Source organism: Syngnathus acus, chromosome 12 (genome assembly GCF_901709675.1).
Source record: "Syngnathus acus chromosome 12, fSynAcu1.2, whole genome shotgun sequence".
Lineage (NCBI taxonomy): Eukaryota > Metazoa > Chordata > Actinopteri > Syngnathiformes > Syngnathidae > Syngnathus > Syngnathus acus.
This window is the reverse complement of record NC_051097.1, coordinates 3,766,558-3,779,210: the sequence shown is the minus strand read 5'-3', so window position 1 is coordinate 3,779,210 and position 12,653 is coordinate 3,766,558. Positions and strand designations below refer to the sequence as shown.

General features: G+C 38.9%; 3 protein-coding genes across 5 annotated transcripts in view; 2 read left to right on the top strand and 1 right to left on the bottom strand.

Annotated features, from left to right (window-relative positions):
* Positions 1-12,653, top strand: part of LOC119131662 (lymphocyte antigen 75-like) — a 1,013,224-nt gene that overhangs the window by 806,982 nt on the left and 193,589 nt on the right. The gene's annotated exons all lie outside the window — the stretch shown is intronic.
* Positions 1-12,653, bottom strand: part of LOC119131727 (C-type mannose receptor 2-like) — a 399,366-nt gene that overhangs the window by 358,327 nt on the left and 28,386 nt on the right. The gene's annotated exons all lie outside the window — the stretch shown is intronic.
* On the top strand, positions 3,993-12,647 carry LOC119131714 (MAM domain-containing protein 2-like). Its single transcript, XM_037266371.1, has 15 exons — positions 3,993-4,149; positions 4,279-4,389; positions 5,077-5,348; positions 5,913-5,997; positions 6,378-6,524; positions 7,766-8,043; positions 8,378-8,471; positions 8,769-8,915; positions 9,888-10,007; positions 10,091-10,230; positions 10,473-10,569; positions 10,669-10,824; positions 11,073-11,326; positions 11,611-11,695; positions 12,344-12,647. Exons 1-15 carry the CDS (start codon positions 4,107-4,109, stop codon positions 12,388-12,390), a joined length of 2,076 nt encoding a protein of 691 aa, XP_037122266.1. The 5' UTR covers positions 3,993-4,106; the 3' UTR covers positions 12,391-12,647.

Here is a 12,653-nt window from a genome sequence, read left to right as displayed (position 1 = left end):
TGAGTACAATCCGGCCCGCGAAAAAAATGAGTTTGACACCCCTGTTCTATGCGATCCAGCTAGTCTAAACACAATATTATCATTATTATTGCATTTGTGAACTATGAGTTAAATAGCAGAATTCGCTTGTTTTTATCCACTTGAGTGGGTGGCCATTTTGCACTCGCTATCGACTGAAAATGACATCATGATATCAATGCCTAAGTGATTGTAACGTCTAATTTTTGGCGAGCATTGAAGTTGCTGACCATTTGAAGGGTTGAAAAATTGTCTAAATATAGTGACCGAGTTGAGTCTAAATTTATCCTAACTGACTCCTCCCCTGCACCCATGTAATTAGTGGCAGCAGAGCATGTTAGCTAGGGACAACCAATAAATATTTCATTTATATTCCTGTCTATCAAATATGGCATATTTCTTTAGGTTGAAACATTGAGGGGCGTGGCTAATAATAAAAAAAATAATAATAATGCATTTATTGATATACAGCCTAGTTACGCTTATTTGCTGTTATGATTATTACAACTTAAAACTACAGTCGCCCCCTGCATATTTGCTGTTTGCTACTCGTAGATATGCATATTTCGAAGCATTATTAGAAGAATTACAGTTACAGAGTGTTTTTCAGGGGTCTTGCAAACTCCCACTGAGAAAATGCAAACTCCGCACAATCGGGCCAGATTCAAGATTCAAGTTCGAGACTTCTCATCTGTAAGGCAGACGTTTTATAAACCACCATTGGGAAATATGGTGGGCGGTGTTCTCTCCTGACATGCTAATCCATATTTTATTGTCACCCCAGGACCTCATGGAGTAGATCAATAATGCCTGCACCACCTCTGTAATATAGAAAGTAGTCAGCTACAGCCTTCCTGTTACCGTGACAACAGCTGCAGAAGACAAGGACGGAGTGCAAAGAGTTGGCAGTATTTTAGTGCCAGCACTGCATTTGTGCATGAACAAAATGCACACAAAAACATCCCTGTGACATAACTGTTGGTGTTTGTTAGGGTTTACAGATTATCTTGATCGTATGATTATGTTGGAATGTAACCTGTAATAAATAACCTAGCTTGTCCCGTCCTACACAACGTCGTAAGACACCCCCTGCTATGCTTTGACTAGAGGTCAAGGGCTTCAACTCCATCCAGTCCACTCTCACCCCCACCCTGTTTCTCTCAATAAAAATGCTCTTGCAAGAGGCCTGAGTCAGACCTCATTCGATCATCGCTGTACGCACAGCGACGAATGACTCTCCATTTGCAAATGCTTAAAAAGGGCATACTGTCTCCCGTGTGGTTCTTGCAAAAATACGTTAGAGTGAGCACCACTCTAACAGTGTTAATTGTTTTTTTTTATTTTTTGCTGTGACTTCATGGAATTTGAAGTACTGTTGGCTACTTCTAATGTTATGACTCTGCTAACAGTTTTGTGAGAATCCATTAATAATGACTTATACTTTACTCTTTCAGATTCGGCTATACTATACTGTACAATACACATAGAAGTGTCGTTAGTAATTTGTCATGCCGAATGAACCCATTAAGCACATCAATGTTTCATTGGCCCATTGCAGTTTTTTTTTTTTTTCCTATCTCTTCTCATGCAGAAAACCTATGGCCTCTATTTAAAGCAACAGCAAACATTTCAAACAGGCTCATTAGATAATGAGTATACAATCAGTATAGCTGTTTTTTTAACGTGATCAATCTAATGCATGTTAACGAGCAAGAAGACATTTCTTCCACAATGTTGGAGGAAGTCCAATTAACTATGACTACTTTGGCGCAAATATGTCAAAATGAAATCTTTGTTGCCTTTAAAAAAAAATTCTAGACACAGAGTTTGTTTATACTAGCTAAGAGCTACTAATGACTGGTGATGTCATCAAATCTGCAACAGCTGAAATAGAGACATTCTCACGAGTATCTTCTTGCTACGACTGTCAAATGTGGAAAAAAAAATAACTGAATGTATTTTGTGGGAAGTAATCTTTGTTTGCCACTCGTGGAATTATTAGAAAAATACACACCTTGGTTCTATATTCTTAATGTATGAGGAATAAACATTTATAATTATTTGATTAAAAATCACATGTTTTCGAGGCTCATCTGTTTCCCAGATGTTATATGTAGATTAACAGAAGGCATACCAACTTGTAAATTATCACCGGAGTATGACAAATAGATATAGATTAAGTACTAAATGTGCAAAGAAAGATTCCCTCACAGAAGTTCCCTCAAAGAAGGTTTAGTGTATCATATTGATCAAATTATGTAACTTGATAAGTCTCATGTGTATGATTTTTCATTTGTTTAGAGAAATAGAGTTTAGCTGGGTGTTCCCAGAGAAAGGGTGGAGGCTCCTCAGGGAGTGGACCTCTTCACTCTCTGCCGTAAATCTCCGTCTTTGAACATGCCATTGCTGTGTCATCATGCAAACATGAATCTCTTATGTGGTGAAAATGACACGTCTTGACTGTTTGAACATTTCTTGGCATTGTGCTGTCAAGAAAAACATTGAATCAATAATATGATGGATGTTTTGTTGGGGTTTCAACAAAGACAGAGCAGGTATTTTCAAATGCGCTCTTTTGACTATAAAAGAAGAATGAAACTCTTCTGAAACATTTTTGCAATTACAATTGAAAGATGTGTGTGAGTCATTTGCCTTCAGCACAGGAATGAGTTGCATTTCCCCCCAAAAAAAGGACCCGTCAGACCTTTTCGACACAACTGGTGGATGAGTCACCTCTAAATCTATGAATTCAAATTAGGATAATGATAATTTAGTGAGCTTGGGAGTCAACCAGGAAACTACATGAGAAATAAGACCGAGAACATGATTAATGGCAAAAACTGATGCCAAATTTTGTCATGTGTTTTTCCAGGGAAGAATTATGAATTGACATTAATATGCTTTTTTCTAAAAAAAAAATTCTTTAAAGCATTTTTTTGTTTAAAAATATGAATCGAAATACACTGTAAGCATAGCTGCTTTCAAAAATAAAGTGGGTGACTCTGAGTACAGTGATAAATGCAATATTGTGGCTACCATTATTTATGAATAAGGACCGATTACTTTGGGGCAAGAGTGCAGACAAAGTGACAAGTTTTATAAATTGGATATAAATGTCAACAAATGATGTTGTTGCATCTCGGGTAATCCTCTTTAGTCGAGGCCTATGGCAACATAAGAGATGATTTAGGTCAAGCCTACTAAGTCAACTCCAAGCATCATCAAATCGAAAGGATTTAGTCTGCTTAAACTAATTTTATTATCTAAATCCAAAATAAATTCTGTGACCATTCGATCTCCATTGGAGCCCCGACCTTATGTTGAAGATGAAAGCCTCTTAATCACATTGTTAATTAGAGATCCTCTGAAAAGGTTAAAAATGAGTTTTGGTTGTATGCAGTGCTGTGTGCTCTGCTATTGACAGGCAACTATTCCAGAATAAGGTCGTCCATGATTCCAAGCACTTTCGAGAATTAATGAAAGGATGTACTGCCAGCTGCGGAACAGACTTTTCCTTAAGGGGCAAGAAAAACCCTCACAAAATATCTAATGGAAGCTACAGAAGTCAAATTTGACCTTTTCTCCACTACTGGATTTGTTTGAAATTTGCTTCTAAACCATTTTCGGCCATATTTCATTTCTATTTTGAAAACTTCAATTGCAATTTTGGAAGCCCTATATAGGCTGCATGTTCAATTCACATTAATAAATCTTATTGGCCTAATCTGCACTTTTTCCTTTCTTTTACCATCCTCACCATTTCACCATTCACACTTTCCTACCATCTTCAATTATTTGTTTCCACCCATTCACTCCTTATACCGTCTCTCTCTCTCTCTCTCTCTCTCTCTCTCTCTCTCTCTCTCTCTCTCTCTCTCTCTCGCTCGCTCGCTCGCTCTCTCTCTCTCTCTCCTCCTCCTCTTCACTCGGCTCTGCTTTCCACACACACACACACTTCCACATTCAGGACAGTCATCAGTGTGCTGCCAGTCTGTGAGCTGGAGAGACACTCAGACTGCAAAACTTAAAGGGAAACTTTTTTCTCCTTTTTTTTTTTGTTTTTCATATCTTAGCAGAAATTCAGCCCAATGAAGATTGCAATGCTTCCTTTCTATCTTTTGGCTCTCGCTGGTAAGTACTTTTCAGTGATGGTGCCAGTGCTGGTGCACGAGGATCTGTTTTTGTTGACTGCCAATTTCTGTGATTCATACTTGCCGTCGTTCACTCTGTTTTCTCACTTTGCTCCCCTCTCCTCTGAAGCCGCCATCCAAGCCCACAAGCAGTTGTTGCCGGGATCTTGCAACTTTGAAGCCAACACCTGCGGTTACATGTCAGATGCAGACTTTAGTAGCTGGATCCTGCACAAAGATGGTAATTGGGCTGTTTTATAAATACATTCTCATCTGCACTCCTATCACTTATAGAAGTTTACGCCAAATCAAAAAAAAAAAACGTTAAGATGCTGATTATTTAATTTGTCAATGAAAATGGCTCACAGTTGTAGAGCTGGTGAAGGGAAGCACATCTGGTCTCCATTGACTCATCTGGACTCTGTGCAAGAGCACATTTAGGCATTCTAACTGGGTCGAATCTGCAGTTTAAGAGAGCTGGGAACAATCACATTGTGACGTCTGTGTTTATTTTAAGCGATCAAAGCTTGCTGATGAATGAATAGATCATTTATTCTACAGAGAAATCATCCATCCATCCAACATTTTTTGAATCGCTCATCCTCACGAGTGTCGCGGGCATGATGGAGTCTCCCCCAGCTAACTTCGGGTGGCATAAGGGGTACACGCTGGTCACTAGCCAATCGTAGGCCACACATAGACAAATAATTTCAGTCATTTAAGAAGTGAATAGTAAACATCCAAGCCATATGTCCATATGTGATCATACTTTCAATTTTTTTAGGGTGACAGGAAAAAAACATGTCAATTGCGCAGATTTTACAACCTTGGCCAGAGTGTCGATCTTAAATTTCTATATACCCGATGTGATTTATTCAGAAAAAATAACTTCACTTTTTTCAAATGTCAACTTTCTCCTACATTGCAGGCCGTTTCATCGCCGTGGATGCTGCTTTGAACGATGAGCACAACTTAGACATACGTGCAGATAGCACAGGAGTCTTGTTGAGTCCAGTTTTGGAGCAGAGCGAATGGAGCTGCCTGAGGTTGGTCTACCAGATTAGCGGCGCAGGAAGCCTGCAAGTCTTGCAGCGCACAGAGGGACGGAGCTTTGACAAGCCACTGTGGAACAGCCAAATGCCGTCAGACAGCTGGGTCATTGCAAGCATGGACCTGTCCAACAGCACCGAGACTGCTCGGGTAAAATATATATTTTATATTATTATATGGTATATATATATATATTTTTTTTACATGTATTTTATATTGATACTGCAAAAACAACGTAGGCAAAAAAAGTGCATGACCAAAGTCAACCGCCCCCCCAATAAAATACAAGTCAACAATTCACATGCAAGCCTTAATTGAGGTCAATGCAAAGAGTGTGGCAAAATAAACTAAACGTTGTGTGGGAACAGTCGAGCACATGTTTACGTTATATGCAGAGGTGGCTCTGACTCTGACAAGGTCATGACCTACACAAGGGTTAGCCACATCTGCACCATACATCCTAAGCACATAAACATATTTCAGGCCAGACCTGAGGGGGGAGAAATACGACAGGAGTCGAGTGGAATTATTTATTATTTTTATTTCCAAGGCCATTTTAAATATTGACAAAATATGTCTATGTATTTTTTATTGTTCGTCACTGTGTGATTGTCTGGCAATAAATATGCATTTATAATATGTGACCTTTGAACCACCCCATATATCATCCCCTTATCCCACGTTTACTGTTACTTGACATGTGTTGTCTATTAGGTCGTCATCGAGGGGATACCTGGGCAGACAGCTGGGAGCAGCGTGGCCATTTTTGAAATCCACATAAGTCCCGGATACTGCCTGGGTCAGTGAAGTCACGCCTTCACTCACACAACATGTATTCAGTACAGCAATCAAACTATATCTGAGGTTTTATTTAAGTAATTCGCTTCAATGTGTTGCACATATGACCTGACCAACACACTTCCTTTCCGACTTCAACCATAATCACCATGACATGTGTCATGTGTTTCTCTCCATATGGTTTTGCTCAGCACTCAGCTAGCGTTTATTTACAATACTTTTGGGTGGATCACATGTGAAACTTTAATGTGGTCCTCTAGTCATCAGCGAAGTTGTAGAGAAATATCGGAATAAGAGTTTGAATTTTTTTAACAGATGCAGCCAAGACATACACAAACACAGAATCACAAATTCTCTCTCCTCTCACTATTTTGCATGTAGATTGTGACTTCGAGGAGTCTCACCTTTGCGGGTACAATAACCAGTGGAATGCGAATGTGAACTGGTTTGTGGGTGCTGGTGTCGGTGGTGGAAGCCAGCTGCTTCAAAACAACCTGCCAGATGACCACACACACAACAACAAGACAGGTCAGTAAGAAATTAGAGCTGTAAACATAAAAATGTGTACTACTGCAGTTTATTCCAGAAGTATTTTGACAATAACTGTTTTAGTGCTTTTATAATTTGCTCTTTACATACCACTTATGGAACTGGTTTTGGAATAAACACTCTCACTGTCTTATTTATGGGACCATCTGAACTTTGGTCAGTGGTCCCAGTTTTTATTATTGAGTGGGACCAAAGTTCTTTAAATGGAAAACTTGATGGAGCTCCAACAAGAAGTGTTGGCTGCATATTGGGAAAAATGTGCTCTCTCTTACTGTCTGGAGTAATTTTTCCAATGGCAATGTCAAAACTACCACACACACACACACACACACACACGCACACACACACACGCACACACACACACAAACAACAAAAGTCATTTGTTATAGAGTTGCTATACAATATGTAATGCAATTTAGCTCAATGGTATTTCTGTCTATTGGATCCACAGCAACGCACCCCTCTAACCCCGCCAGTAGTTATAAGGCAATGAGAGTAGAGTGTATCTTTTTATAAATAAAAAAAAAAAGGTAAAACCAAGTGCAACATGAAAATCATTGTGAAACTGTTACATGTTGATTTAATGAACTACATTTGTTGGGATTGTTTAAGAAATGATGTTAGAGTTTACCTTTCAGGGTTATTTAGCTCAAATTCTGCACAGTAAATGGAGTTTTCCAAGGCCTGGCAGCCCATTTAAAGCGTTTTAAAACATGAGTCACATGATTTGATTTTCTTTTTGGCCAACATCTGTTAGTTCTGAAGTAAATTCTGTCATCTGAAGATGTTGTATTAAGAGCAACAGGAAATGTACTCGAGTTTTTTTTTTTTAATCTGCAAATGAAACAAAGCATGGAACTGGTAATGGAAGAGGGGGAAAAAGCAGAATGAATAAAGTGTTGTTGTTTTTTTAAAGTAGTAATCTGTAGTGTCAAAGCTCTTCAGAAACATCAGCACACATGTAGAGGTCACCATTAATATACTATTCCACATGGAGCTCTGGCCTGTGTACACTAAATTTACTTCAAGCCTCTCCTGTTGTTGATAATGAATGTCACCTCCAATTTGGATCAGAGAACAAAACATAATACAGATCCATGACGCAATAGTTAGCCGTTGCCTAATTTAAAAGGGGTTCTAATTCATAATCTATGTGGTTTGTTTTTCGGCTTTAGCACTTGACACATTTACTAAAAATAGCATGAAAAATTGGTTCTTAGGTCACTTTATGTATGTGGACTCCATCTACTCCAAAACCTTCAAAGAAGTGGCCAAACTGGTGTCGCCCATGACAATGGTGCCCATGTCTGGCTGCCTGACGTTTCACTATCAGCGCAGTGACGAAGGAGGGAACCTCTTCTCTGTTTACACCCGCGATCAACTGGGTCAGTACCAGGAGCTGTGGAGGGCTGAGTCAGAGACCTCAAGTGACTGGAGTGGGACATATGGTGAATGGACACCTGTGCAGGTTGACATGAAAGCTCCGTACTCTGTACAGGTCAGGATAAACTTTTTTTTCCAGTCTCATTAACAGGTGACCTGGGTGAAGTTTGCCTTTCATCCAAAGTCAGGTGTCAAACTCAAGGCCCGAGGGCCAGATCTGGCCATCACACCATTTTATGTAGGCCCACAAAAGCAAATTTTGAGCATTGATGACATTTTTCTTGCTAAAATCCCAAAAATACAAATTTTCTTCATTTTTAAAAATGTTCTAATAAACCCTTAAAACTAAAAAAAAATACAATACTGAATTATAAAGATTTGGACGAGGTCTCTAAACCTAAAAAGAAAAAGCTTCTTAACTCTGCATGCGTGCATGTTGTACCCTTCAGGTGGTTTTTGAGGTGGCCTTCAATAGCCCAAGAGGTGGCCATGTTGCCGTTGATGACATTTCATTTTCACCCGAATTCTGCAGCTCAGACACAGGTGAACCACTAAATATTATTGCTACATTTTAATGACTCAGAACAGTTGGCTTTAAATCAAATTCAATCTTTTAATGTATCTGATTTAAATGTTTACACATGGTTGTGTGGAAATTTTTCTTAATTTGTTGCATTCATATTACTTTTATGCAAGAATATTTGATCATTTTAACCATACACATTCATCGACGACTAAAAAAGTAAGACTCCATCATCTATTGTACGCAGGGCTGCATGAACACAGCGTACTGCTGACTCTCTATCTACAAGCCATGCTTTTTTTTTTTTTACTTCACAGAGCCGATTTTTGACCCCTCCATTGCCAACTGTGACTTTGAGTCAGATATGTGCCAGTACACGCATGACCAGGGACTAGGATCTTTGTGGAGGAGAGTATCTGTAAAACCAAATATATTTAGGAACGGTGACCACACAACCGGAGCAGGTAAGATAAGTACATTCCAAATCTTATTTGTCTCAGCATTCCATTGTTTTGACATCTGATTTTTTTTTTTTTTTTTTTTTTTGCGTTATGAAGCAGTTGCGGCAGAAGTCAATGGCTGCTTTTTGACTTCCACCATATTTTCCATTATTAACCTACAGTATGCAGATGGCTGTAGTGGACAAAATTAGTTACTATTTTTCTTAAAAAAGACTTTTAGGATTTAAATATAAAAGAATAAAGTGAAAAACAGTAAATATGGCAGTAAAATAATGCCATGTCATAGTGAACTGCAGTGCATTTTTCTGATGCCATATGTTGGGATTATTTCTAAATATATATTTCAGTGAATGGAATGAATCACTGAAAGGGAATTTCAGAGTTAGGGCAAAATCCAAGTATGGAGAGCGAATTTGGAACCTATTTACTGTAGTCTTAGTCCAATTCCGGATTGTTCTACCCTTGCAGATGTCTGCGCTACAATAATATGGCCAAATAGAAAACATTACATAACTTGAGCTCAGCATTTTTTTCACATTGTCTGCCCGTCCATCCATTCGTCTGCCCATCTGTCTGTCTATCCATTGTAAGTACATATTAGCATTTATCACATCTTCTGCATTGAATCATCAAATATATTTTAGATTTGGCAACAATATAAAGTCTAAAACTAGGGTTCTTTACTGTCAGCATATAAAAATCTGAATAATAATTTAGGTAATCGGCCATGTTTTGTTTACTTTCGATTGAAACATTGTGTCCTTAGAAGATGAGACTGAGATGTCTTTCTTTCCAGTGGCATAGGTTGATATGCAGTTAAGGACAACAAACATGCAATTCAACAACAAATCAAACGTGCAATATTTGCAGAAAACATGATAATGTTCTCATTCTTAAAATCAGGTGATCACACTTTGAAACTAAAAGGCAATTGTGTTCCCACAAAACAACAAAATACTGTCTCTTTTCTTTCAGGGACTTTCTTGTTGGCTCACTCTCAGCTGAGCACACAGTCCAGCTACATGAGTCGCTTAGTCAGCCCGACACTGGCTGCAAACATGAAGTACTGCCTACGATTTTACTTCTCTTTGAGGGGTGAGTGACATTAAGTTGACTTTTTGGCATCTCAAATAATGCATAGTATATTCAAGTGACTCACCGTCCAAGAAAAACTGCAGGGTTCAACCAGACGGACCAAGCGCTTGCCGTATATCTGCAACAGCGCAGCAGCCAGGAGAAGATCTGGACTCAAGGGGAGAAGTCCAGAGGGATCTGGATAGCAGCAGACGTGACCTTCCAGACATCACAGCCTGCCAAGGTCAGGAGAGGAAGTGAAAATGTTGTTTCGTGAGGTAGTGCGGAAAAAAAAAAAGTCAGAACCAACAATAATATAGATGACTGTATAGAAAATATGTTTTTAAAAAAAGTCATCTCCACACTGGACCTGCAGTCGGATTTCTTTCCGGTGATTCTGCCAAGTCTGTCCTTTATCACTGGTTTTCTTCATTAAAAGGCAGTGATGCAAGGTCGGAGGCTAAAAAAATCACCTCTGCTGTTCAGGTTGTTTTTGTCAGCACCTGCAGGAGTCTGTGGGACTGTGGCTCCGTGGCTCTTGATGACATCACCATGAGTCTAGGAGACTGTGAGTTGGCGACAGGTAATATAGAGTCCAGAGATTTTTTTTTTTTTAAGCCTTTGGTAACTCAGAATTGAAAAAAAACAAATTTATTTGATTTTTTGTGTCTTTTTGCTGTAGGAATGTCCTCATCCCTTCCAGGATGCTGTGACTTTACAGCAGGCCTTTGTGGTTACACGCAAGACAAGCAGAGTGATGCTGCTGACTGGGAGTGGAGGAGAGGACCCACCCCAACCTCGTACACTGGACCCAGAGGCGATCACACAAGTGGACTTGGTGAGAAACTACCTTCTCATCTGTTCATTGTATTTTGCCTGAAAAATACAGGATATATCAAGGGGTCCTCAAAACCTTTTTTTTGACATACCCCAAAAATTCTTCAGAAAGTGTCTGTTCGTATGTTTTTTTGGGGGGGGTACTGGTGGAAATGGTGAAAATAAATCCCGGGAAAATCTGAAAATACTCAAAAGTCAATTATGTAAACTTTACAGACAGTACACGCAATGATGATATTTGGTTGACAGGATACTACCTGTACATGGAAGCATCTCCCATGCTGCCCGGCGAGACAGCTCGCCTGCTGTCCCGCCCGCTGAGGGCCTCGAGGGGACCTCAGTGTCTGTGCTTCTACTACCACATGTACGGCTCGAGCACAGGCGAACTCAGTGTCCGCCTCCAAAAAGACGGAGGAGATATTTTGCTGTGGCAACGAAGCGGCGAGCAGAGCATTGCCTGGCTGAGGGCCACAGTGGAGTACCAGAGTGACAGGCAACATCAGGCAAGGCGAAAAAAATGCAGCTCGATTTAATATTAAAGCTTTATTTATTTATTTATGTATTTATTTATTTATTTCGTTTGTTTTTTATTTTATTTTCACACACCATCAAATATTAAAACTCCACAATCCGCGTACTTAAAATTTAGAACAGATGTCATTTGGATTAAACGTAAAATGTCAACATCAATGGTCAATAAACAATGTCTCGATTCAACTACAACGGCCTGGCTGACAGACTCTACACAGAACATATTAATAGCTTTTCTTTTTCTGAACGGTCCCAGATTGTGTTTGAAGCAACCAGAGGTTCATCCGTCAGGAGTGATATCGCCATTGATGATATTGTACTGGAGGGTGGGCCTTGTCCAGGTAAACATATTTTTTTTATATTTTTAAATGAAGCAAAAAATGTAAGAGTCTTCATGGGAAGTATTACAGAGACATTGTTGTCTTCAGAACTTTTTAGTGGATGGGGCATTACTACAATTTATTTCAAAATGCTTTAAAGGATTCTTTTGCAAGAATTTGTAAAATCATAAAATTTAGATAGTTGCAGAAAAATCAATTTGAGATTTTTCTCATGTTGTACTTTGTAAGAGTTCCAGGTAAAAAAAAAAATCTTTTTTAACTGTTCAACCTTGTCACGTTTTTTCAAGTTGATTTTTATGTTCTCGGTATTGAGTTGGTCTCGAAAATGAGTTTATACTACTATCTACAGGTAATGCAACAATAAAACTTGAAGGTTAAGAAATAAACTTCTTCAAAGTAGATACAATTGGAAAAAGGTCTTGCAGGAATGGAGATGAATAACTAAATAGGGCAATCAAATGTTGAATGGGACATAGAAATTGGACAGAGCAGCTAGTGTGTAGTGCAATATAAATATATTTTAAACAAATATTTTTGGGCTGCATAGTGTATTTGCTGAAACTGATGTAAGATTTTTTTTATCTAAAAAGAATACAGGAAGTAACATCTGGTGCAGCATCCTGATGTTTTTTTTTGTCCTCTTTGCAGCAACTGAGACTAAAGCCCCTTTGGCGACATCCAATGAGATTGAGTAGAGGAAAACAGCACCGTCAGGCAGAATGCATGTTTTTTTTTGGGGGGGGGGGGGCTCATTTCCAGATTTTAGGGGACTCTAAAGGCTTTTTAACTGCCCACTCAAAACACTCTGTCACATTCATGTAGGTCTCTTTTCATAGAGCATCATTGTATTTTACACTCTTAGACTGTAACAACAGAGTGCTGTATTTTTCTTCACTTATATATGCATTAGATTAATGCCCATTGTTCAAATAAAACTAAGGAGTGTATGATTTGGATG